Below are 27,077 nucleotides of genomic sequence, written 5' to 3' on the forward strand. Positions count from 1 at the left end.
GAACTCATGCCTATGTCAACTCTCAAAGAGTAAAATGGAAGCACAGGAGGTACCTAAGTACTGCCTAACAAAAGCAAAGTAAATAAGCAAACCAGGATGAAATACCAAATTTTGTGCTTAATCTTCAAGTTGGGATATTCCATCATACGGGAAAATTATAATGTGTATTTTTAAATACTTTTAAAAATTCAGAGTATATATGTATAGTAAAATTAAATCAATAAATGTTGCAGGAGACATAAATAACTTATAATTACACCACTGTCAACACCGTGTCTGACTTTTTTCCTGGCATATACGGGTAAATAAACACTTTAGAATTTCTCAGTTAATAGGGTTGCACCACATGTACTGTTTTGCAACCTGCCTTTGTTTTGTTTTATTTTTCCATCCAATAAGAAATCAGGAACAAAATTTAAAAATTCATAAATATAGTTCTACATGTTCAGTTCTCCATAACTGATTTAACCAATTTTTCATTGATGGCCAAGTAAGTTTCTTTCAACCTTGTGCTTTTATAAACAATACTAAATTAAACATCCTTGTATATACAAGTACTTGCCAAATTGGTCCTTTCAGACAAATTCCTAGAAGTAGAAATACTATGTCAAAGGATGTGGCTTTTGATACATATTGCCAAATTGCCTTCCAGAAAAATCATGCCAATTGACACTCCCACCAGCAATGGAAGAGGGTGCAGGCTTCTCCACACCCTGACCTTCCCTAGTGATGAGTATTCTCTTCAAATTGTTGCCAATCTGATAGACAAAACAAACAGTAACTTCAGGCTGCTTTCATCTGCATTTTTTTTTCATAAGCATATTAATGTAAAGAGGCAGTAAGTCAGTATCCACTAAAGAGTGAAAGCTTTAGAGGTAGTCCTGAGTTACAAAAACCCTACTAAATGTATGACCTCAAACATCTTGCCCTGACTCCCTAAATTGGATTCTCCTCATTGCAGATAATTATACCTGTCTCAGTATTTTCTTAAGTAGTAAATATAAATTCTTAGCCTAGGGTGTGGCACACAAACTGCTAGTTATAGTAGTCATAATTGTCATCAGAGTTGTAGTAGTATTGGCAGCCATTTGTACTTCTACTCCTGCAAGCTGCCTTTTCATATCTGTGATCCATTTTGTGCCGGAGAATTCATCTTTTGTTTATTAACCTATAAGTGCTCAATATAAATTACTAGAGCCCTGGTGCACGAAATTCGTACACAGGGCAAAGGGGGGCGAGGGGTGTCCCTCAGCCTGGCCTGCACTCTCTCTCAATCCAGGACTGCTGGCTCCTAACCGCTCACCTGCCTGTCTGCCTGACTGCCCATAAACACTCACCTGCCTGCCTGATCACCCCTAACTGCTTGCCCGCCTGCCTGATCACCCCTAACCGCTTCTGTCTTGGCCCCCACACCTGGGACCCAGGCTTCCCTCCTCTGGCCAGCCGTAGGCACCCAGGACCCTGGGCGGCTTCGCCCAGGCTCAGGGTTTGTCAGGAAGGATGTCCAGAATGACATCCAGAAGACCTCCGGTCTATCCAGTCTAATTAGCATATTACCCTTTTATTAGTATAAATGGGCAACAATTCTTTGGCTGGTATATATGTTGCCAACATTTTCCCAATGTTAGCATTAGTTTTTAACTTTATTTTTGGGTGTTATTTATTATATAGAAGTTAATTCTCTTTCCCTTTACTTTCTTTAAAAAAAACAACTCTTTAATTTCTGACATTGACATCATGCTTACAAAGATCTTCACTACCACAAGATTATAAATAAAGATTGGGAATATAATTTACTCTATAACTTTTATAGATTATTTAATATGTTAACAGTAAACTCTTTAATCAGAAATAATTTTGCTAATAAGTAAGATTTAACTTTATCTTTGCTCTCTTACATGCTATTGTGTAATCTCAACACTTTCAGAAATCCTTTCATCATTGATTCACCTTGATATAAAAAAAGTGTATAATTCCTTACCTGAGATTCTAAAACCATAAAGCTCTGAAAACAAAGAATATTTCGTTTGTTTGTGTTTTTTTAAAGCTTGGTACCAAAATTTATTTAGTAGCAAAGCCTGACCTGAGCTAATTTTGAGGCCATTTCTAGTCTTTATTTATTCAACTTAGTGTCGCTATTAATGTTTTGTGAAAACAACCATGAATTTGGCTATGAGATGTTGATAAAAACACCCAAATTCTGAAACATGACTAGCCCCAAACATTTCATATAAGGAGTTGTGAATCTGTACTAGGTTTCCATATATACTCAAACCTGCTTTTAGACTTCCTATTGTAGCTTTACCATTCTAATTTCTTTTATTCTGCATAATATGCTAATTAGACCAGATGGTCTTCCAGATGAAGCCGGGCTATAAGGAAAGCCCAGGTCCTGGGTGCCTGCCTGCAGTCGGAGGGAAGCCTGGGTTCCAGGTGCCAGAGGGAAGCCAGTGCTGGCAGCTGGGCGAAGGAAAGCCTACTCTTGCACAAATTGTGTGCATTGGGCCTCTAGTTAATATAATAAATGACATTGACTTTTGAATGCTAAACCAATCTTGCATTTCTGGGATAAATTCCATTTGGTATAATGTATTATCCTTTTTCTGTTCTGTTAGATTCAACTTGTTAGTACTTTGTTAAGAACTTTTGCATCTGTGTTAATGAATTCTATAATTTTTTTCTTATGCCTGTCAAGGTTACACTGGCCTCTATTTTCTAAGTTTATATGCTCTTTTGTTTTTATGTACTATATTTTATAATGTATGATGATCTTACCTCATCAAATATTAAATCTCATCATTTTTCTTTCTTCACTAGTCTCAAACAATATTTTCCTGAACTTTAGAATTATTTTATCAAATTCCATACAACAATTAATCCCATTGCAATTTTTTTCTGAATTGCATCAAATTTTAGATTAATGTGGGTGAAAGTCATATTGATATATTTACTATATTGACACTTCTCATCAGTCAACATGATGTTTCTCTATTTATGTGCTCCAGTGAATTTGGAAGTCATCTTCATAGATGTCCTACCTAATTCCTACATATTTTATAATCTCCTTTATTTTTCAATTTTACCCATGTCTATGCTACCATGTTTCATTAGTTCTGATTACCAACTGTGGCAAACTGGCATAGTTTTTTTCTTGGAAGGGATGGAGTACTATCTGGAAGAAAGCAGCTAAATTTCACTGTTTTATTAACTTAACAAGCATCTATTTAACTCATATATACCAAGCACTGAATATTCAAACAGCGATAAGACACTATCCCTATCCTCAAAGGTTCGAAATCTAGGGAGGGAAATAAGCAGGGAAACAGGCAAGCATAATATAGCAAGGTAAGTTCTGTATTAGAGGAGAACCCAGGAGAAAAACAAAAAGCCCTCCTCCAGGAGTAGAGTACTGTCAGGAAAAATTTCCTCAAGAACTGATCCCAAAGTCCTGAGGTGGGTCCCAATTTCACCCTTGAACATGCCTGACAATGAGTAGGTACATCTAGAAACTACATTAAGTCCTCCAGACTTAATGAATGCCATTAAAATAGAGTTGAATGTGCTATGCTGTCTTTCATTTCTGAACAACAAAGCAAATCCTTGCAATCTGAAGGCTTCTCCCCTTGGCTTAGCTATCCATGCTGCCTGTCTCGGAGCTGAAGACTGGGCACTGTAGGTCAAGGAGCCGCATTTCCCATTCCCGACTCTCCTCAATAACTTCAGAAAAAGGCCATCAACGTCAAGTGGAGTCATTGCAGCTGCAGTTACTAATGGGCCTGGCTCCAGATCCCTTAAATTCCATAAAGTGCTATCAGTTATTTCCATAGAGGGACATTACTTTTTGGGAGAAAATAGTTCCATTTCATGCCTAAAATGGTAACAAAGCAAACAAAAGCAAAACTTCTATGTGTCTCCTGGATAGTGATAGGTTCTGGTACCCAAATAAGAAGACCTAGCAAAACCCAGAGATTCCCTGCTTAGATGAACTATCTACCATTCCTCCTCAGTTCAGTATTAACTGTGGAATCACTGCACAACTACAGAGTCCTTTACAGAGTGACCACAGGAAGCTGTGCATGGAGGAAGGGGGTGAGAATACACAGTCACTTGTGTTATTCCTGAAGAGACCCCTGGGATCTGTCCAGTTAGTCAGCAGCACATCTGGAAAGAATTCACCTGTCATGAACCCGGCTTGCTCAATAGCAAAATAAGTGAAAACACCACAAAATGCTCAATCATAGTGATCTTCTCAATTGCTCACACTAAAAGTTTTCCCACCTGAACATCATAAATGAAACAAATTGCATAATAGGATAATAAGAGTTGTTGCTGAAAGATGCAATCACAGAATAAAAGGACCTTTCAAAATCTGAGTATAGTTGGTGATTATCCAGGAATGGCATGTAAAGAAGAGCAATTCCAAGGTTCCTGCTTCTTTGTGTTATCATGAAACTGAGATGGCCAAAGATTACTTTCAGTTACAACAGATCTTCCTAAGTCTTTGGCAACACCTCTATTCCTTTCTGGTAACTACGGTAATGTAGTACACCATCCAGTTTATCATTTTAATCTCAAATGCCACAATTCACAAAGTTTCTACTGGTGATATGATTCATGATATGGTAAGATTCACAGCAGAAAAAAATAACAACTTGCAGTAAGTAGTCCTTTATACTTCAATTGTCATAGCCTGTATTTATCCGAATAAGATTTTTGCCTCATAAGAAATGCACCCTTCCAAAAAGAGTACTAGTAAAGCCTGGTTATCTAATAAAAAAATGCAAGACCTGAGAAAAATCAAATATATCGAGTTAAATATAAAATTACATTTATTGTCCCAAATAAAAAATGCATAATCTCAAATAAATAAGCCAAAGTTGAGAGTCATTAAGTAGTTAAATTCTTTACTTGTTACCAGTTCAAGAACATTAACCACAAAAACAATTAGAGCTGCAAACTTTAGAAACATTCAGATGAGCTCAGTAGAAGAATTACAGTTGTTAGAGTTAGCCCTGGATTTGAATAACATCACTATGATGTTTAGCTTTGAGACGTTGGAAATACTCATCTCTCTGAGCTTCCTCCTCTGCAAAATGAGGAAAATACCTACCTCATTGGGAGAGGTTTTTGAGTTAAGAGAAATAGGTATACACAAAGCCCAACAATGGATAAGACAGAGGAGGTACTCCTCCACACAGCTAGTTCCCTATCCAAATTCTCTGCACATGTCCCCAACTTCTCAACCCTTGCTGTTTAACATATCAAATTCTTTCTGTTACAATACACCAACCTCATTTTTAATTACAGTACTTCATAAGTCAATTCTCCTCTTCAGAAAAATTTGAATTTCTTATGCATTTCCAACTTTTCATTTTCATACTCTTTTGAACATACCATTGCCACCATCATTTCCCAAAGTAGTTCATAAGGGATGTGCAAGGGAGGAGTTGGGCAAGGCACAGTGGGGTGGGGGGCCAAGGTACAATGGGGTGTTGGGACTTGAGTCTTTAAAGGCAGTAGTATCCCTAGCTGGTTTGGCTTGGTGAATAGAGCATTGGCCTGCGGACCAAAGGGTCCCAGGTTGGATTCCCGTCAAGAGCACATACCTTGGATGCAGGCTCCTCCCTAGCCTGGGCCCTGGTCGGGGTGCGTGCAGGAGGCAACCAATAAATGTGTTTTCTCACATTGATGTTTCTCTCTGTCTTTCCCTATCTCTTCCACCCTCCCTAAAATCAATGGAAAAATATCCTCAGGTTAGGATTTAAAAAAAAAAAAAGTGCCCTAACCGGTTTGGCTCAGTGGATAGAGCGTCACCCTGCAGACTCAAGGGTCCGGGGTTCAATTCCAGTCAAGGGCATGTACCCTGGTTGCAGGCACATCCCCAGGAGGGGGCGTGCAGGAGGCAGCTGATCCATGTTTCTCTCTCATCGATGTTTCTAACTCTCTATATCCCTCTCCCTTCCTCTCTGCAAAAAATCAATAAAATATTTTTTTTAAAAAAGTAATAGTGGCATCTTGTTCAATTCTATTTTCTTAATTAATCAATAATAGTTTCTTCTTCAAAACGGGACATGCAACTACATACCTAAGGAGCACATGCAACAGCAGATGACAACCAGAAACTCAGATGAACATTGCCAGTAATGGGTCAGAGGGAACATTGATAGGGAAATATAAGATGCTAATGGAAAGATGAACAAAAATAAAATACATGTTACATTCATATACTCAGAATTCCTTTGTAGTAAGACAAATGTCTAATGTCCAAATCTATTGTAAAAAAAAGGCAAGATTAGAAACAATTATATCCTACATGTCTTATCATTTTGAAGGAATATGCTCTCCTTGCTAATGAAGATTAGAGATTTGAAAGGGAGCAAAGTAAGAAGTCTTATTCCTACCCTAAAAGTAATTTATATAAGAATCAAAAGCATGAACTTCTCTGGTCCTCAGTTTTTTCATCTCTAAAAAGAAGGTATTGTTTAACAAAACTCAACCTAGGCAATAATCATCAGTAGAAGCTAAAACCACTTGATGAAAAAAAAATTTTTTTAATAAAAAGAGGGAACTGGATCATGTTCTCTTTTAATTCCAAAACACTTGAATTTGGCTTGGGAGTAGTGCCCTCAATCACACCTAAGACTACCTGTAGCAGACCCTGTTCTTTGAGCTAAGGAACCCAAAACACAACCTCTATTTCCAACCTTCTCCTTCTGTACTGTCTCCATTCTAGATACCCGAAGAGCAAACATTTCCTTTGTAGACTCCCTTGCAATGTGACAGTTCTGGCCAATGAAACAAAAGAGGGGGTGTGCTTGGTCCTATTTCTGAGATGAATACTGCTTTTCCTGATAAAAGTGACAGCCTCTTTCCCCTTATCTTCCAGCCTTTCAGATACTGTGTTGATAGCTGCAGCTATCTTGTTACCACAAGAAAATGAAAAGCCAAGAGAAAAGAAGAGACACCTACCCTGATGCCTTTGAGCCAAAAAACCAATACCAGATGCAGTTGACACCAGGCTTGTTATATGATTAAAATAAATCCCTACTTATTTTGCCATTGTCAGTTTGTTTTTGTGTTTTGTTTTTCCACTTGTTGCCATGCACATTCCTGATACACTGCTCAACAGATTCACTAGGCTTAGAGTGAATATTTCTGAAACCAAGAATGCAACAAAGCCCTTCAACTAAAAAAATCTATACTAATAAATGGGTAATATGCTAATTAGGGTGGACGTCCTTCTGGACAAAGCAGGGCCAGAGCAAAGCAGCCCAGGTCCCAGGGTGAGCTGCGATCACATCTACAGTGCCCTGGACCAGAGAGCCCGCAATATCAACCTGGCCAAGGTCACCCAGGGCAAGTGCTCCACCTCATCGTGACTGACCTGGTGGCCCAGGGCCTGGACATCTCGCTTCTGGACAATGTCATCAACTTTAGCTGCCCAGCTGAGGGCAAGCTCTTCCTGCACCAAGTGGGTCATGTGGCCGGGCAGGCCGAAGTGGCACAGCCTACTCCTTGGTGGCCCCAGATGAGGTCCCCAACCTGCTGAACCTGCACCTGTTCCTGGGCTATGCCCTCACCTTCGCCCGCCCCTATGAGGAGCCCTCAGATGTGATAGGCGTGGACGGCATGCTGGGCCCAGTGCCAAAGAACATGGTGGACGACGGGGACTGAAGCCTGTGGAACACCCTGGAGGTGTCTCTGCAGCTGTGGGACCTGGGCTGCAAAGGCTGACAACGCCCAGCAGCAGTATGTGTGCTGGTGGCCTGCGCCCTCACCAGAGTCCATCAAATGGGCCAAGGAGCTGGACCTCACGGTGCTGGGCCTGTACCCCCTCTTCAGCTTGAGCTTCGAGGAGGAGAAGCTTTAGCGGCTGAGGCTGGTGGACAACATCAAGCAGTACTGCTAGTGGGCGACTATCTTTGAGATCAACGCCTTCAGCCAGGATCTGAGCAGCCAGGTGGCAGAAGGACTGCAAGGCCATCGCCAGTTTCCAGCAGGGCCAGTCAGGAGTGGAAGCTTGGGAAAGAGGAGGAGGAGGAAGAGGAGGAGAAGGAAGAGAAGGAGAAGGAGAGAGAGCATAGAGGACATCTTCACAGAGGCTGTGAGCCGGAAACAGCAGTAGCCAGGACGTGAGTGGAGAGCCAAGAAGTGGAAAGAGGAGGCCCAGCTGCTGGACCAGGATTTCTATGTTCCCTAAGGGCCCAAGGACTTTGACAGTGAACGGGGCCTGAGCGTTGGTAAGGATAGAGGCGCCTTTAAGCAGCAGGTGGCTGGCACTCTCCTGGACCTGATGGGGGACAAGGCCCAGAACCTGACCAGGGACCAGCAGCAGCTCAAGTGGGACCAGAAAAAGAAGCAGTTTGTGGGACACTCAGGACAGGAGGACAAGAAGATCAAGACAGAAAGTGGTCGCTACATCAGCAGCTCCTACAAGTGGGACCTCTACCAGAAGTGGAAGCAGAAACAAATCACCATACGCTCAACGCCTGAGCCCCAGTGGGCTGCCAGCGGTTGGCCCTGTCGGAGGTGTTGTTTTAACTTGATCCAGTCAGGGCATGTGCAGAAGGCAACCAGCTGATGTGTCTTTCTCACAGCCATGTTTCCCTCTCTGTCTCTCGCCTTCCCTACTACTTTAAAAATCAATGAAAAACATCCTCAGGTGAGGATTAACAAAAAACAATATGCATACATACACACATATACAAAAATACATGGATATTGGGGGACTGGAGGGCAAGGCGTCCTTCCAGACAAAGCCACAGTGGCAGGGGCCGAGGGAGAAGCAGTTAGGGGTGACCAGGCCACAGGGGAGGACAGTTATGAGTGATCAGGCTGCAGGGATTGGGCCTAAACCGGCAGTCAGATATCCCCCGAGGGTTCCTGGATTGGAGAGGGTGCAGGCCAGGCTGAGGGACAGCCCCCCCCACCCCCCCGCACGAATTTCGTGCACCAGGCCTCTAAAATTCATATGAAAGTTTAGAGGAAAAGAAGATAAAAAGTGAAGTAAACTTCAGAATCCATTTATGTCATATTCTATAAAATCAACCCTTTGTCTGTTTTCATCTCAGGATTGAAATTTTGAACACCTGAACTCTCTAATCCTAAATAGGCAGCTGTCTAGCCTCTGGTCGAATTATGTATAATGATGAGGAATTCACTAGCTCTAGACAGAGCCAGTACTATCTTTGGACAACACTTTTAGAAAGGTCTTCCTTATATTAAGCTGACATTTATATTTGTCTTCCTCTACCTTCTGAGAAATACAGAAGAAAATAGAATCTCTTTTATGAATGCAAGCCATTCAAATGGTTGAATACAGTTGTCATATCACCTCATCTGCACAGTGATTTTCACCAATTCCTTCAGCCTTTCCTCATGAATGAGGCAACAAATTCTAATGCTGCACCATCTAATAATGCCAGACAAAAAATGTAATTTTAAATTTTCTAGTAGCATACTTGCCACATTTTTTAAAGGGGGAAATTAATTTCAATAATATATTTTCTAATATGTCAAAAACATTAGTTCAACAAACACTCAAAATAAAATAAATAATGAGAGATTTTACATTTTTGCTACTGTCTTTGAACTCCACTATGCCTTTTCCACTTCAGGGCATAACAATTTGTAGTTGTCACATTTCCATTGTTCAACAGCTGCATGTGGTAGAAACTACTGTATTGATAGTCCAGGTCTAATGGAAGAACATATGCTGTTTTCTGTAGAGGAATAACAGGTAGTTAATCAGATAAATTGGCAAAATACTACAGTGCTAAGTTTCTCAATCTAGAGTACTGCACAGACCTGTTTTGAAGGACTGCAAGAGGGAATTACATTTCATGGACCTCTAAGACTATGCCTTTGTACTTCCAGAGGTCAATGTTCCCCAAGTGAGAAACTGTCTTCAAAAGCAGCTTTTGTTTTTTAGCTTATCCTCAAAATAAAAACATACAAAAAATATTCTATTTTGTATAGAATTTGAGGAGATCTAAGATCCCACTTTGAAAACACTGCTGGAGCAGAATCAGGACTTTATTCTCACCTCAATTCTGCCATCGAATTAAATTATATATATTTATATTTCCAGGCCACTTTCTCACTAAACAACACTGTTCTAAATATTCACAAACCATCCTTCTAATAATCCATTCTAGAATTATTTCTACAAGTAGCATAAAGTTCCCTCCCAGTCTATGGTTTTTTGAACCGTATTCCTCACTATTGGAAATCAGGGTTGCATTTACCTACCTTCACAATTCCAACATTTTTTCACTCATCAAAATTTCGTAAAATAGAGAAACCAAGATGGTGGCATAGGTAAACACCGGAAATTGCTGCCTGTGACAACAACTTCAAAAATACAACTAAAAGACAAAACGGACATCATCCAGAACTACAGGAAGGCTGGCTGAGTGGAAATTCTACAACTAGAAGGAAAGAGAAAAGCACTGAGACCCAGAGGAGCTGCGGAAGTAAAGTGCAAAGGTACGGAGGCTCAAGCACGGCGCGCGCGGAGAGGGACAGGCACCTGAGGACGCAGCCGTCTTTTTGAATCAGGGGGGAGTCACAAGCTCCCGACTGCTCTGAACTCTGGTTCCGGAAAGTCTCTGGGGACCCAGGACTCATACGGGAAGAAACTGGACTGTCTGCAGCAGGCAGAACTCGGAACTTGAGGGCGGCTTTCCCTCAGAGGTGCTTGCAGCGATTACCGGGACACTAAGACACGCAGCCCCTTAGGGCAGGGCTGAGGAGCAGCCATAGCTGCTTGCTCTGCCCTGTTGCTTCCGAGACCCCTCCCCATCCAGGCTGCGGCAGAGGCTTTTGCATATGAATGCCCTGGCCCTTTGCAATCTGAAAAGTACCTAACAAACTGTCCAAGGCCCCACAGCAGCTTGCATTGCTTCACAGCTGGGCCGCATCTGGGCACCTCCAAACCCCCCAAAAAAGGAAGGGGAATCTGTAGATCTCTTCGTAGCTCCTGCTGGATAACCTCAGGAAGAGGCTAAATTAGCACCTCCTTAGATCCAAGAGCCAGTGTCCCCAGTGGTCACAGTGGGACCATCCAGATTACAACTCCTCAGATCCATAAGGAACACACTCAGGGGGCAGACTCAGTGAGCACCAAAGCCCTACTGAAGCAAGTCTTGCCCCAGAAGGGTGTCTTCAGCACAGCAATTCTCCCACTGCAGACACAGCTGATTCTCACAGCCAATTGGCCTGGAGGTCAATTCCTCCCAGTGATAACTACAACAATCAAGGCTTAACTACAACAAGACTGTGCACACAGCCCCAAAAGGTGTGCACCAAGAGTGTCCACCTCAGGTAATTGGGGAGACTGAGCCACTGGGCCCTATAAGACACCTAGCACACAAAGCCACTCTACCAACACAGGGAAGCATAAAAAATGCAGAGACAAAGAAACAGGTCACAAATGGCAGAAATGGAGGAAAGCAAGCGACTGGATATAGAGTTCAAAACCATGTTTATAAGGTTTTTCAAGAATTTTATGGAAACCACTGATAAATTTAGTGAGATTCTGGAGGATATAAAAAAAGACCAACTAGAAATTAAGCATACACTGACTGAAATAAAGAATATTATACAGACTCCCAGCAGCAGACCAGAGGATCCCAAGAATCAAGTCAAAGATTTGAAATATGAAGAAACAAAAAATACCCAACCAGAAAAGCAAAAAGAAAGAAGAATCCCAAAATATGAAGATAGTGTAAGGAGCCTCTGGGACAACTTCAAGCGTACCAACATCAGAATTATAGGGGTACCAGAAGATGAGAGACAGCAAGATATTGAAAACCTATTTGAAGAAATAATGACAGAAAACTTCCCCTACCTGGTGAAAGAAATAGACTTACAAGTCCAGGAAGCACAGAGAACCCCAAACAAAAGGAATCCAAAGAGGACCACACCAAGATACATCATAATTAAAATGCCAAGAGCAAAAGACAAAGAGAGAATCTTAAAAGCAGCAAGAGAAAAAAAGTCAGTTACCTACAAGGGACTACCCATACGACTGTCAGCTGATTTCCCAATAGAAACTATGCAGGCCAGAAGGGAGTGGCAAGAAATATTCAAAGTGATGAATACCAAGAACCTACAACCAAGATTACTTTATCCAGCAAAGCTATCATTCAGAAGTGAAGGTCAGATAAAGAGCTTCACAGATAAGAAAAAGCTAAAGGAGTTCATCACCACCAAACCAGCATTACATGAAATGCTGAAAGGTATTCTTTAAGAAGAGGAAGAAGAAGAAAAAGGTAAAGATAAAAATTATGAACAACAAATACACATCTATCAACAAGTGGATCTAAAAATCAAGCGAATAAATAATCTGATGAACAGTATGAACTGGTGATTATAATAGAATCAGGGACATAGAAAGGGAATGGACTGACTATTCTTGGGGGGAAAAGAGTGTGGGAGATGCGGGAAGAGATTGGACAATAATTGTGCACCTATGGATGAGGACAGTGGGTGGGGAGTGAGGGCGGAGGGTGGGGTGGGAGCTGGAAGGAGGGGAGTTATGGGGGGGAAAAAGAGGAACAAATGTAATAATCTAAACAATAAAGATTTAATTAAAAAAAAAAAAAAAGACATGTGAGTTAAGCTTTCTTGGACATTCCAGTCCCAGGCAAGCTCTAAAACTCAAAGCATCTGCTATATTAATGATACTAGTCAACACCACATGGAAAAGAAGAACCATTCATTTGATCCTAGCCAACCCACAAAATAGTGGGAAATAATAAGCTGTTATTGTTTTAAGCCACTAAATTTTGGGGATAGTATGCTATGCAGCAATAGATAAGTTTTTAAAATATATTTTTATTGATTTCAGAGAGGAAGGGAGAGGGAAAGAGAGCTGTAAACATCAATGATGAGAGAGAATCATTGATTAGCTACCTCCTGCAGGCTCCCCCTGAGGATTGAACCCACAACCCAGGCACGTGTCCTGATTGGGAATCCAACCATGACCTCCTGGTTCAGAGGTCAATACTCAACTACTGAGTCAAACTGGCTGGGCAGAAATAGATAACTTAAAAATGCGTGAATTGTTGATTCTGCAGGCCCTTTGTAAACATGAATGCAATGTGAAGATGCTAAACAGATCAAACCAATCAGAAAAAAACCCTAATGAAGATACTTCATTATTGTTTAGTTTCTTCAGGAATTTAGCATTGCTTCTTCTGATTTCTAAGCTGAAGTACTGATTACTCATTTCAATTAAGTTTAACACATTTTTAGTAAGACTCTCTTATGTACTAACATGGGTAAATAAAAGCTAAACTAGACCCAAGCTCTGACCTCTAAGAGTTTATATTCAAGGGAAAGAAATACATGTACACAAATACTTGCAGTTGAAGAAGAATGTGTTTGTATGATAATCAAATCATGTAAATATTAAGTACAATGGAGGAAAGGGATCATTCAGGTGGAATTTCAATAGTTCAAGACAAAAAGCAGAATATTCCACATGGAAATATGAACAAGAACAAAGACAAAAAAGTGGAATATAGTACAGAGTATTTTTCAAAAAATGGCAAGTTTCCCTACAACTGAGACCAGGCATGACCTAGCTATTCTGGTCTGAATGAATCATCCCCTGTGTAAGCCCTATTATAATGTTTATCACATGGAGCAAGAAAGGATGGTTTGAAGGGCCCAAGTTGTAAAGTGAGAACCTGATGTCATGTGTTGAAAAAGATAATCTATAAATGTATCATGTACATTTTGATTCTCTTTTACTCTACTTTGCAGGCAGCCAGAAACATCATCTGTTCTCCACTTTGCGAAATCCTGTTCCTGTTTCTGGGTTCTTCATTCACTCATTTATTCATTCAACCATTTTTTATTGGGTACAAGCTATTTTTCAGACATTGTTCTAGGTGCTAAAAATACAATGATGAATAAGGCAGATAACAGTCCTTCCTTCATGAAGATAAATAGTAAGGAGAGGTAGGAAGTAGATAGAGTGGGTGGTCAGAAAAGGCTTGAAGAAGGCATATTTGACCAGCAATCAATTGAAATGAGAAAGCTAACCATGGGAATATCTGGGGAAAGAGCATTCCAGGCAGAGGAAGAAACTAGTGCAAAGGTCTTGAAACACCTGCATATTCAAAGAAGGAGACAACAAGTGAAGTTAAGGAGATGAAGCAGGGACCCAGGTCACACAGGTAATAGCCTATAACTTGGATTTTATGTTTTAACCCTTTGCACTCCGAACCATTCTGGACATTGGCTACCAGCTACTCGACGCTACTTTGCGGCGGAAACGTGCATTTACAGACCCTCGTATTATTTAGTTTAATTTTGGAACCAAGTAACGTATTATAATGATATTGGACTTATATGAATTGGGTGACATCGAGGAATGTATATTTGCAAAAAAACAATATTTTATTGTTTATAATTTTGTACAGTATGATAAGTTTGTAACACTCCCCAATATGCATTGCAGGCTGATTAGTGCATGTTTGACAGTAATAAGTGGTTTGACGCCTGCCACCAGGTGTTTTCCTGTTCGAACACACAATGCAGTCCCGTTTTCTTTGTCCCACATTGGGAATATGTAGTTTATTGTTTAATCTATTGTCCGCAGAAGATGTGGATGGACGCGTTCTCGATACACGAAAATCGCCCTTTAATTGGTCAACGAGTGTCTTGACAAACTTGTGGTGTGTCATTGGCGTTTCATTACTTGTTTGTTTTTCGATGCGATACATTATGTATGAGTTTATCACACACATTTCCAACCCCCCAAAAAATAACTTCCTCCACCATTTGAGCGATTTACGGAGGAAACAATACGTCGAAGCCTATTGATCCGCACGATCCGCACCACCCAAATTTGCCGTATATTCTAACACCATTTCAGGCTTACTGACTGTTACGATATGTCCACAGCGTAATGTTCTCTGGGTAGATTGTAGGTTTGTGTTATAATAATTGGTGAGCATGGTAATAACTCTTTTATCTTTCCACGCAAGAAGCGTAGTATTCTTTCTGTATGCAACTGTTTCTTTCCAATTTCTTCTTTGGCATAATTGTTTGTCTCTTTTATTATGCTGTCTACTAATTCTTCAGTAAAATATAACGTGAAATAGTCTATGGGCTCTTTTATGTTACTCGGGACTTGTGGTCCGGCTATTTCTTCGTGTAAATCAAAATTTATCGTGGCTGGAGGAACGTCCGATTCGGTAACATCTTCCCACTCTTCACTTGACGATACGTTGTCATGTTGTCGTGTGTTTTCTTCCGTACTACTATTATCGCTTTCGCTATCTATGCGAACAATTCGTCGCCTTCTAGGTTGAACGATATCACTATCACTGCTGTCGTTTTGTTCTACAGTTAGTCCTTCTAACGTGTCTGGATAGAGGTCTATCTGGAGCTCATCTTCACTACTACTTGTGTCATGAGACTCATTCGTGGTTGGACGCTTTGCCATTGTTCTAATAAAAAATATGAATAAATGCATGGGTTGAAAATTTCTAATTGTTATTACTAACTGACAAGATGATATTTACCAAAATAGCTTTCACCAAACAATTTATTCACTAAGAAAAGAATCACTTTTCCGATTTTCTCCTCGTTAGATCTATGTGCACTGCTCGAAGCTTCAAACCAAAATGAGCTCAGCTTTGAAAATCTTTTCCTCCAGATGTAGACTTGCTTATTTGTAATTATATATCTCACTATACAGTGCGCGCTATGTTCGAAAACCGACCTTTCTTCTACAAACTCCCCTTATCGCTCTTTTCAAGTGGCGTCGTGAAGTGCTCGGACCGTCGTGAGCACGCATCTCACGTTCTCGTCCGACACAAAACCCGCTGACATTTCTTGTATATATCTTAGTAATTTTACGATATTTTGATTTAATTTCTTGTGCCATTTCAAGATAAAACTTCAGGGAAACATGCATGTCTCAAAAAGTTGCGTTGAAATAACTCAATTCTCCATAATCACTAATAAACTGCAATGTCCCCTGAGAGGGGACATCCGAGTGATATGCTAGAATTCCGATGTCCCCTGAGAGGGGACAGCGGAGTGCAAAGGGTTAAGTTAATGAAAAACCCATCTCCTTATACCCTTCCCCAGTCCCAACCCAGCCCCAATAGCTTCTACTGATCACTTCTTATACACATATCACCTATATTTTTATTTGCCACTCAGTCTACATTCCATTACATGGACTTCTATTCATCTTTTATGCATCAGTCCTATTTCCTCAACTATGTCTCAAGATATAGGGCAAGAATTCTGTCTTACTATCTTTTGCATTCCCAGGTTCTGGTGCTCAATAAATCTTTTGTAAGGTGATAATGGTGATGCAATCCCTTCGAGTCCTTTCCAGCTGTAAGATCTGATTCCTTAGAACTCTTTTGACAAATTAGTTTGCACAATGACTTCAGAGGACTGACATCTTTCTTGATATTTTGAGATTTCACTCATGTACTTTTAGAGTTTTCATTCTTTAAATGACTGGGATCAATTACATCAGAATTTTTGCTTAAATGAAGGTTGTACCACTTGGAATGGGGTCCCCTTACACGAAACTAAATATTAGTATCTGTACTTTAAGCCTCTTGAACCTCAGGAGAGACATAAATTGCTATGAAATAAATGCTATTCTGATATTATCCCACTGTCAGCCAATAAAGATGGCTGTTTCTCCCAGTGAAATGTGGAGAATAATTCCCCTCCTCTGAGTCTGGGTTAATCATAATAACCCAGAGAAATGGGGTTCTGGAACTTATGAAGCTATATCATAAGAAGCCTTGAGCCTTAAGGTTTCTATCCACACCTTTTGGGAATGGTCCCTCTAGATACCCAGTTGCCATGCTGTGAGTAACAAAAGCACACATGGAGAGATCGCCTGTCGGTGCTCAGACCAGCAGGCCCAGCTGAGCACCTTCCCAAGAGCCAGCACCAACTGTCAGCCATCTCAGCCCAGGTCTGAAACATATGAGTGAAGAAGCAATCTTACAAGCGGATCATCTAGCCCCAACTGCCTCAGCTGTGGATCAGACAAACCAGCCAGTTCAGCTTTTCCCGAAATCCTAACCCAACAAAATCATGAGCAAAATAAAAGTTATTTCAATCCACCAAGCTCTGCGTAAAAGTGTTGTGGGATTTGGGGTTTGCTTCTTTGTTTTTTAGAGTATAGAGAAGAAAAGAGAGATACAGATTCAGGGTGGTGGTAAGGCAGTAAGAATAGTAAGAAGCCAGGAAAATTCCTTGGCAAGTGGAATGGGGAAACTGAGATAGGCAGCTAATTCTAACTGGCCTCATCTAGCACCCTGAACCACCTGCCTCCTTCTCCCTTGCAGGACCACTCCCTTAAGCATTGAGCCCTCAGGACAATGAGGTTCTGATCAGCATCAAATAATCTTAGGAACAAAGCCTCAGGTCTATTGACCACACAGAGACTTGGTCATACTAGAGATAACATCTAGGCTTCAGTTGTATTTTAACTCCAGGCCTAGAAAATCAACAAGACAAAATGAAGCAAGGCAATGGATGGCATCTGGACCAGATGCAATGACCAATGATCCTAGCACTGACCAATCAGTAGAGACCACCACCCTGACCCATTTTGATGAATCAGCATATTAAAGGACACACTTGGAAAACTGATGAATATTCTATTGAGATCTTCCCTGTAGACCTCCCCTAAAATTCCCCCCTTTAGAAAACATATAAAAACCCTTAAGACAAAGGACCCAGTGCACACCCACACCTTCCTTCTTCAGGCATATATCTTTGCTTTCTTTCTCCCAAGCTCTAAGAACCCTTCTTAAGCCTCTATTCCTTGTTTCTTGAGTCCACCCAGCCCAACTGGCTCACTTCTTCTGTCGCTATGACTTTCTTTCTAGAAAACCAAAACAACTCTCTGAGCAGCTCCCTTGAATTTTCTCTTTGAATGTCATGCTAAATAAACTTCCTCTTGTGCTAGAGTTCTTAGGTCTGAATTCTTTCTTTGCTAAACTCAAGAACCGAGGTTGCTACACCAAGGTCCAACATTGCTGCTAACATCAGGACAATGTAAACAAGGCACTAAGAAGTCTGGAGGCAGGAAGACCCTGAAAAGGCTGAGGTACTTCCCTCTCACAAGGGAAACTGCAGAGTTGAGCATCTTTATGCCATGCAGAGATACAGTCAAATATCACCTAAGATATAAGATTCTCAGTTTTCCCCAATGCCTATCACTATCAGGCCTACCAGCAGCACCAACCTGAAGCCAATTCAGGATGGCTTTTCTTAGTTAAGATAAGAAGTGAAATGAAAGTCTCTATCTCAACAAAAATCTGGAGAAATCTGGTGGAGCAGTTAATGAAGTCAGCCCTGGAAGGTGGGAGTTAGAGTGGTATTTTTCTTTCTCCCTAGGCCAGTTTCCTCACACCCAAGACTCCTTCCCCTAACTATCAAGCCCAAATCCAATGCCTAGACATCAAGATCATCTATCAACTCATTTCCTCTCTTATCTCTCTCTCTCTTTCTCTCTCTCTCAACACAAGAATTCATTTGATCCAAACAATCTATTTGTTGTCCTTCCCCTCATAAAACTCACTCATTCAAGAACTGAATTTGTAAAAGACAGGTGAATAATTCAGGAAACAAAATGAGATTGATGAGAATACTGAAGACAAAAAGAGGCCTGAATTTAGGAGAAAAAACTCATTACATTTTCCGTAATAGATTTAACATTCTAGCAAGGCATCCTGGGAAGATATCGAGGAGGAAGTACTCAACATCTGCTCTGTCTGGACTAACCTCTTCCCTAGTAATCAAGGATTGCCTGCCTCAAAAACTCAGTCACCCTAGGAGCATCTCTACTTTACCCACCTTCCCATTATCAATCCTCATGCTGCATGCTATAGTGGAACTCCATTCACTGATAATTCTTATAGCCTGTTGTTAAATGTTCAGAAATTCACACGCATGCCTCCCTCTCCTGCCATTTAGATTACAAACTCCTTGAAAGACAAGGGCTCTACCTTCTATTTCTGATGTAATCCTTTTGATGCCTTTTAGAGGCCACAGCACTTGGTGAACACTCAAAACGTATTATTAACAAATGCCTGAGGGAATTAAGAAACCCAATATAGCCACACTTCTGAATAACAGAGAGAAAGAGCACAATGGCTATCTTGGGGAATGGGAAGAAATTCTTACCCTTGCTTGGTATTACCTGTCAGGTTTGTGTTTCAATGACAAATTATTTCCTTCAAAGAAGATTAAAAAAAACGAAGACAAGATTGGCTGGAGGGTGGGAGGCAGGCATAAAAATACACAAAATATCTAATGGATGGGAACAAAAAGCAAATGCTCATGACTACAAACCTTGCTTAACTTTTTTTGTGGTTAGTACTCAAATGCTAACATTATCTCATTGCCCCAATACTTAAAAATCTGGAGACTAAACCATGAGGAAACTGTAATTAAATCCTCCTGTGAGTATGCCGAGTACAAAGGAATTTCGTCTGTTTGGTTTACCTAATCTTTCTCTCTTATGCACAATATCAGAAATGAAAGAAAAGGTTCGATGGCCCTGGTATGATAAACCTCTTCTGGCAAAATTAAATTCAAAAGAAATGGCAAAGATAATAACATTCTTTCACAGGAAAAGTCTGCCCTGAAGAAAGGCTTCTCCAGTTTTGACTCTCAAAACAATTTTAGAACTCAGCATTAGGTTTAATTAAGCACTCTGTTAAGCACCAAGAAAAGAAAGGTAAACAAAGCTGAGTCCTGTCAGGCAAAGCTATTTTCCAGCCTTCCTCACTCTTGAGTGGCCAGACTTTCTCTGTAAAGGCCACACAGTAAATATTTTTTAGGTTCTGTAGGACACAAGGTCTCAACTCTGCTGGTATAGGGTGAAAGCAGCCATAGAAAACATGTAAACAAATAAGTACAACTGCATTCCAATAAAACTTTTTTTACAGACACTGAAATTTGAATTTCATATAATTTTCACATCATGAAATATTATTCTTCTTTCATTTTGTTTTTGTTTCAACCCTTTAAAAATGAAAAGTAAAATATTTTTAACTCACAGGCCCTATAAAAACAGGTATTGGACTGGATTCTACCCATTAGGAATTGACCTCTGCTTTATACGAAAAGCAAGATGGCAAAGTGGCGAGAAAAAATAGTCAAAATAACTTAGAAATCGTTCCATTTGTTTCTGAAAAGAGAAGGCTATTGTAGAAGAAAGAAGAAAGAAGAAGGTAAATTAAAAAAAGGAATAAGGAATGTCCATGAGATATTAAGAAAAGTAGAGCCTGAGAAAGGAGAAACCCAAGCAAAAAGAGATGAAAGTTGGGGATGGGGGTAGCAGTAAAAAAAAGGGGGGGCCTAGTCTCTAAGGCATTTGTGGGAAGTAAATGGGGCAATAGCTCAGGGGACTGGATGTAAAATAAACCAAAAACACAGATTCTTGGAGGAGCCCAGAATCTAAGAATTAAGGCTACTATGTGCACAAAATTATTCTCTTAGCAAAGAACAGTTCTGGAGTTAGAAGTCTGTTGGGGTATGTGCATGCTAGAGAGGGTGATTTTCATTTTGTTTTGTGCAATGTTCCTGGAAATATCAGCTCAAATGGGGCCAATCTTTAGTCTTAGAATTTAATCTTCTCTTTAAAATGATTTGGCCCTGGACAGAGCTGGGTTTCTAGGGTTTAGTTTGCTGTACCCACTCCTATAACTAACCTGTACTTCCACAACTAGAATATTCAGCAATAAGAAAGGCAAGAAACACCTTCCCATGTGAAATTTCATTATTATAACAGTTACTAATAATGCTGACAAAATGAATTAATAACTAGACAGACAGGTTAGAAACTGCCTTACACAGAGACCAGAACAAATTTTTAAGTGTGAATGACTAATGGCTGGCGTTCAACAAACACTAAATAGCAACCAGTAAGAAATGCCAAAAAAAAAATCACTTTCATGGAAAGTTAAGAACTAAGGAGTTATTAACTGCTGGCTATCCAGGAAAAACTGAAAAATAAGATAAAATTTTAAAAAATTAATGATAACAGTGTAATGGGCTGAATTGTGCCTCCCCAAAATTCCTATGCTGAAGCCCTAACCCACCTTGGAATGTGAATGTATTTGGAGATGGGGGTCTTTAAAGCAGTAAATAAGTTAAAATGAGGCCATGAGGGTAGCCCTAACCCAATCTGATTGGTGTCCTCATAAAAGGAGATTAGGACACATGAAGAGACACCAGAGATACTCACATGCAGAGGGATGACCAGGTGAAAAACCAGAAGGAGGGTGGCTATCTGCAAGCCAAGGAGGCCTCAGAAGAAACCAAACATAATGACACTTTGATCTTGAATTTCCAACCTCCATAACTGTAAGAAAATAAATTGCTGCGGTTTAAGCCACCTAGTCTTATTTATTTTATTATATTTTATTATAGTAACCTAACAAACAAATATAAATAGTTAAGGTGCTTGGAGATTAAGAGAAAGGTGAGGAGAGCAAATAAGGTCACCACGTATTCATTCATTCAACCAACATTTATTGGCCCCACTAACTATCTGGCAATGTGCTAGGTTCTAAATATATAAGGATAAAAAATTAAGTTCTTGCCCTAAACAAACTCATAGTCTACTGAAGGACAAAATTATACCATATTATGCATGTGCTATAAACAGATATATGCTTTTGGTGCTTTGGAAACAGAGGAGTTTTTCAGCCAGCCATTAGGGGGTCATGCAAAGCTTCAAGAAAGAGGCAATATCTGGGCTACATTATTTAAAACAAAAAACACTTGACTTTAGGGGGGGAAATGTTTCTTCTGACTATTTGAGTAGGGGAATATATTACTTGAGCTGGAGAAAATGAATTGAGAAGGAGGAGGTTGGATCTGAGAGATGAGGTGTTTTATTTTGGCCATGCTGAGTTAAGGTACAGAGGACCAGAGTGAAGGTATCTAGTTGGGCTGAAGATAGAGATTTAGAGGCAGTTAGCAATGATGTGGTCACCAAGCCATGGGTGCAGGTGGGCTTTGCCCAAGGAGAATGGTGCCAGTGAGAGGATAAGAAGGATTTAACCCAACCTGGGAGAATACAAGTATTTAAAAGGTTAGCGGATGAGAGAAATAGTAGATGGAGAGACAAGAGGAAAACATGACCAAGGAAGGAGGCAACACCAAGAATGCAAGAGAGAGTGGCAATCTGAAAAATGTCCATGGATATAAACAAAGGTCACTGATGACTTCTGCAAAAACAGCTATAAGGGGCAGATGTCAATTGACCACAGCTTGAGAAGTAAATCACTGTGTTTAGATGGGAGGGCATTCATGAAAACCCAAGGAAATAAAAATTGCCAGAGTCATCTTCTGAGATTGAAGAGAGGGGAAGAGTCAGAAGACACACATATAGTTGCAACAAAAATGGTGGGCATAATGGGGAGGCTTTCATGCTGTCCTTCCCATCCTTTGGGAGCTATCTGAATACAGAGGGGAGAGGAAGGGGAGAAAAATGGCATTTATTGACTACCTAGGGCAGTGGTTCTCAACCTTCCTAATGCTGCGACCCTTTAATACAGTTCCTCATGTTGTGGTGACCCCCAACCATAAAATTATTTTCGTTGCTACTTCATAACTGTAATTTTTCTACTGTTATGAATCGAAATGTAAATATCTGATATGCAGGATGTATTTTCATTGTTCGCGACCCACAGGTTGAGAACCGCTGATAGGGGGTAGCAGCTAATGCTAAAAATACTACCTACATTTACACAGCACGTTATGTATTAAAAGATTCACTCACATGTCCTCTCATTTAACCTTAATAACTACTCTTGGAGATGAGCAAGAGGCAGCTTTGTTTTGTAAATGAGGAAATTAAAATTTAAAGAAAGAAAACAAACCCAAAATAATGCACCTGAGAAGATAAAGGTAGAAGCAGAACTTCTACCTTAGTCTACACTCATATCTCCAAAGACTTACAGAGCATTTTCATTGAAGCAAATGCTATGTGGCTCTAGGCTAGATCTCAGCTTTCTCATCTGAAAAATGGAAACAAAAATAATATCTATTTCACCCTATTGGTAAATGTAAAGCATTTAAAGGGCCTGTCTTCAAATAAGTGCTCAATTAATGTGAGTCATTATTAGCTTAAATTCATAAACAGCATAAACTATGCACTAACCATTCACCCTGTGTATCCTGTTTGGTGAATTTGAATAGCTGTCTAAACCAGAAATCAGAGCATCAGCCTAGAATCCTCCTTCTCCCTCAGCCCAGAGCTCAGTCAAGTGATGAGTACTTTTAACCCAATGCTTTTTACCCTTATTTTCAATGTTGTCTCCCTTAAAAAGACTTTTTGGACATTTTCCCCATAATTGCATCCCTCCCATTAAATTTTAAAACTATAACATATATGATTATTTTCTGTAGCCCTTTGGAAGACCACAAACAATTGTAATAGCTAAGATTTTTTAACACCACTTCCCCAGAACCAATTTTGGCTCCTATGGGCCCATATCCCCCATTGAGAACTCATATACTAATTCTTCCTCCAAAATCTTTCTCAGTCCCGTTCCCCTTTTCTCTATCCTCAATGTCAGTGCCTGGTATCACCATGTTTCATCTGAATTACTCCAACAGCTTCTAACTGGGTTCCTTGCCTCATTTTCACCAGCTTCCCATCCATATGTCACTATAGTGAGCTTCCTAAACGCAAGTCTGTTCATGTCACTCCCTTTCTCAAAATTCATCAGTTGTGCTCCATTTCCTGTTGGACCTTTACATGGCCCACATGAGCAATCCTGGGCTGGATCCCCCAGCCTTAGCTGCTGTCATCCCACCCCACCATTGCTCACAGCACCTCCATGCCTTGGCACCTTCTGTTACCTCGCTTAGAATGCCCTTCCCCTTTTGCCTTCCTAGTGAACTCCTACTTACCCTTCAACACTCAACAAAAGATATACACATTCTCTTCAAAGCCTTACCCATACTGTCTTCCCACAGGCCAAGTGGAGCCATCACTGTTCCTTTCACATACCTCTCTGTGTCACACTCGTTAGTCACATCAAATGATAATAAGGACAACTAACATGCAGTGGATGTTGAATAGATGCCTTACTCTGTTGTAAGCACTTCACATGTATCATCTCATTTATTTGGAGCACCTTTGAAGGTAGGGATCATACCTTATTAAGTTCTGCCCTGTTTAACTGGCACATAGTAAATATTAAATAAATGCTTGCAAGAAGCAAAGTTTTGCAGTCTCAGGTACTGTGCTCTTTCCAGTGACTTATCTGTCACCTCCTCCTACTTCCTATAGTGGTTTATGGTAGCTACCCTGGTAACAAGAAGTGAGGAGGATGGGATATGATTATTCCACCAAAGGTTTTAACAGTTCCTTTGAAATACACTCTGATTAAGTGAAACGGTCATTAGAAATGCCTTTCTAATTGTAAGGGGGGAGGGGGAAGTCTAATCTACTATCCAGAACACTTACATTTTTACAAATATAGTCCATTTGGAAGGATATAAATTTATTTTAAAAAGGCACAGGTAGAGGCTTAATCACCTACAGTCTAACTGCTTAGGAAAAATAATAAAGAGAACAGATTCAGAGTTGTAATATTTAAAAGCATTTAAATAGGAGACATTGAAAAAACTCAGGTTATGTAATATTTAGTGACACACTTTGAAATAGAATACTCATAGAAATCTCATAGAAAGATAAACAGAAAAGAAAAAAGAACAGCTGAGTGAAAAATATTCCTCATAGTTCCTTAAGAATCATTTGGAGAAGGTCATTTAAGTCCAGTGCTCCCCACCCCAGCCTCTGCAAACTGAAATAGCAACTAGTCTTGGAAATAGCAACTAGCCTTGGTAATAATTTGAAAAGACTACTTCAAGATGATTCAGGAAGTTTTACTCTCTGGGGAAAAAAAAAAAAAAAAAAAATATATATATATATATATATATATATATATATATATCTGAATCTTTTCTCTTTATTATTTTTCCTAAGCAGTTAGACTGTAGGCAATTAAGCCACTACCTGTGCCTTTTTAAAATAAATTTATATCCTTCCAAATGGACTATATTTATAAAAATGTATTGTATTGTATTGTATTTACCTCTACCTTTCCCCAAGTACAATTTAAACTCATTGAGGGTATGACTGTTTTTATATTTCATATATATATATATATGTATATATATATATATTTATAATCACACATACATATAGTCTAAATTTTAGTCTTTATTTGACATCACATAAGAAATTCAATCTTTAAGTGTTAGTATCAAGTAAATAATAACTTTCTGAAAATGAGTGGAGTTTGGAAAAGAGGGAACTTCAAAAACGAAATTTCCTATGGTAAAAACCCAAATATTGCATTTTACTATTCATTTATTTTAAATCATGATTATCTGGGGGCAATAAAATTATGAGAGATTTCCATTTTCTTGATATCTTTCTAGAGCCTTTTTTTAAAAAACAATAAATATGTGTTGCTTTTACATTCAGAAAAATAGAGCTATGTCACTTTTTAAAAAACATTTTCTATTTAATAATAAACATTTGTCATTAATTTACATCATTCTCGTATATGACAGCAAATTCCCCGTTTATGACAAAAAAAATATATTTTTAAATCACTGCATCTGATAAGTGCTATAAGGCCCCAAAATGATTTGACACACCTCTCAAGGAAATGTGAGAACTCTATTTCCTCTCTTTGAATCTGGACCTTGGGACAGCTTAACCAAAAGAATACAGCAAAAGTTAGCAGGATGCCATTGTCTGGGCCCAGACCTTAAGGAACTGGCAGCCTCCACTTCCTGCCTCTTGAAATTCAACCTCATACTTTGAGGAAACTCCAGCCACAAGCAGAAAGGCCCAGGTGGAGAGCAACCAACAAGCAGCACCAATTTACCACAAACGTGAGTGACCTATCTAGGAAATGGATCCTATGGCTCCAGTTAGGTAAGCCACCTCAACTGACACCAGGTAGAACAGAAATGAGCTGTCTTTTCTGAGCCCTGCCCAAACTGCACATTCATGACTAAAATAAATGATTGTTATTTAAAGCCACTAAGTTTTGGAGTAGCTTGTTATGCAACAAAAGATAACTAGAATATTGTATTGTATTGTATTGTATTGTATTGTATTGTATTTATTTACCTCTACCATTCCCCAAGTACAATTTAAACTCATTGAGGGTATGACTGTACTTATACTATCTTTATAGTCATTCCTTCATTCCTTTAATAAACATGTGAAGACTAACATGTATGTAGCACTATGCTAAACAGATTCTGCAGGTACAGAGATAAAACGTCTCTGCCTTAGAGGAGATTATACTCTAGTTGCAGAGACAAACAATAGACAATGACAACCATAATCTCAGAGCCATAGCAGAATAGCCAGAAATGGTAGATAATCAATAAATGTTGGCTAAATGAATGAATGAGGTTCCCAGAACTACTTTGGGAATTATGCACTATCATTATTTTACAGATGAGGTGCTCCAATTAGCAATGCATTACTTCTCAGCTCTAAGTTCACCCTCTTCTTCTACTTGGTGATACTGGGGCTAGACTCTATAAACATTTCTCTTTTGCCAGATGGTTCAGTGTTAGTTTCATCAATAGAGGGGCATTGCAAGGTCATAGCAGAGGGAGGGGCTTTTCATTCTGGTTTGGGATGTGTTATGCCCTCTAAAGGGGACAGTCACAACCAGCAGCATCAGGAAAACTCCATGGTGCTCATTCTCCAGGGAATATCTCTGCCACTCAGCAGTAAGCTTTCTGAGGATCAGCTCAGGTCCACCTACATTCCCTACCAAGTTTCTCAACCAGGTAGGCTGCTCTCACAGACCAGCTCCACCCTATACCAGCGGTTCTCAACCTGTGGGTCGAGACCCCTTTGGGGTCGAACGACCTTTTCACAGGGGTCACCTAAATACATTCTGCATATCAGATATTTAGTTATGAAGTAGTAACAAAAATAATTTTATGGTTGGGAGTCACCACAACATGAGGAACTGTATTAAAGCGTCGCAGCATTAGGAAGGTTGAGG

At 39.8% G+C, this 27,077-nt stretch overlaps 1 protein-coding gene and 1 pseudogene across 3 annotated transcripts in view; one reads left to right on the forward strand and one right to left on the reverse strand.

Moving 5' to 3' along the window:
- The window catches only part of CRADD (CASP2 and RIPK1 domain containing adaptor with death domain), a 175,673-nt gene that overhangs the window by 133,810 nt on the left and 14,786 nt on the right, over positions 1–27,077 (reverse strand). For 2 of the 3 annotated variants that reach the window (XM_070409583.1, XM_070409582.1), the window contains one exon: positions 21,260–21,376. The exons of the other annotated variant lie outside the window; for it this stretch is intronic. In XM_070409583.1, the coding sequence (XP_070265684.1) occupies positions 21,260–21,376 (117 nt within the window). The remainder of the gene's footprint in view (positions 1–21,259; positions 21,377–27,077) is intronic. 3 annotated transcript variants of the gene reach the window in all.
- On the forward strand, positions 7,218–8,581 carry LOC139005188 (ATP-dependent RNA helicase DDX54 pseudogene; annotated as a pseudogene).

Source organism: Myotis yumanensis, unplaced genomic scaffold (assembly GCF_028538775.1).
Source record: "Myotis yumanensis isolate MYYU_CA2020_CCGP unplaced genomic scaffold, mMyoYum1.0.hap1 SCAF_3, whole genome shotgun sequence".
NCBI classification, from domain to species: domain Eukaryota; kingdom Metazoa; phylum Chordata; class Mammalia; order Chiroptera; family Vespertilionidae; genus Myotis; species Myotis yumanensis.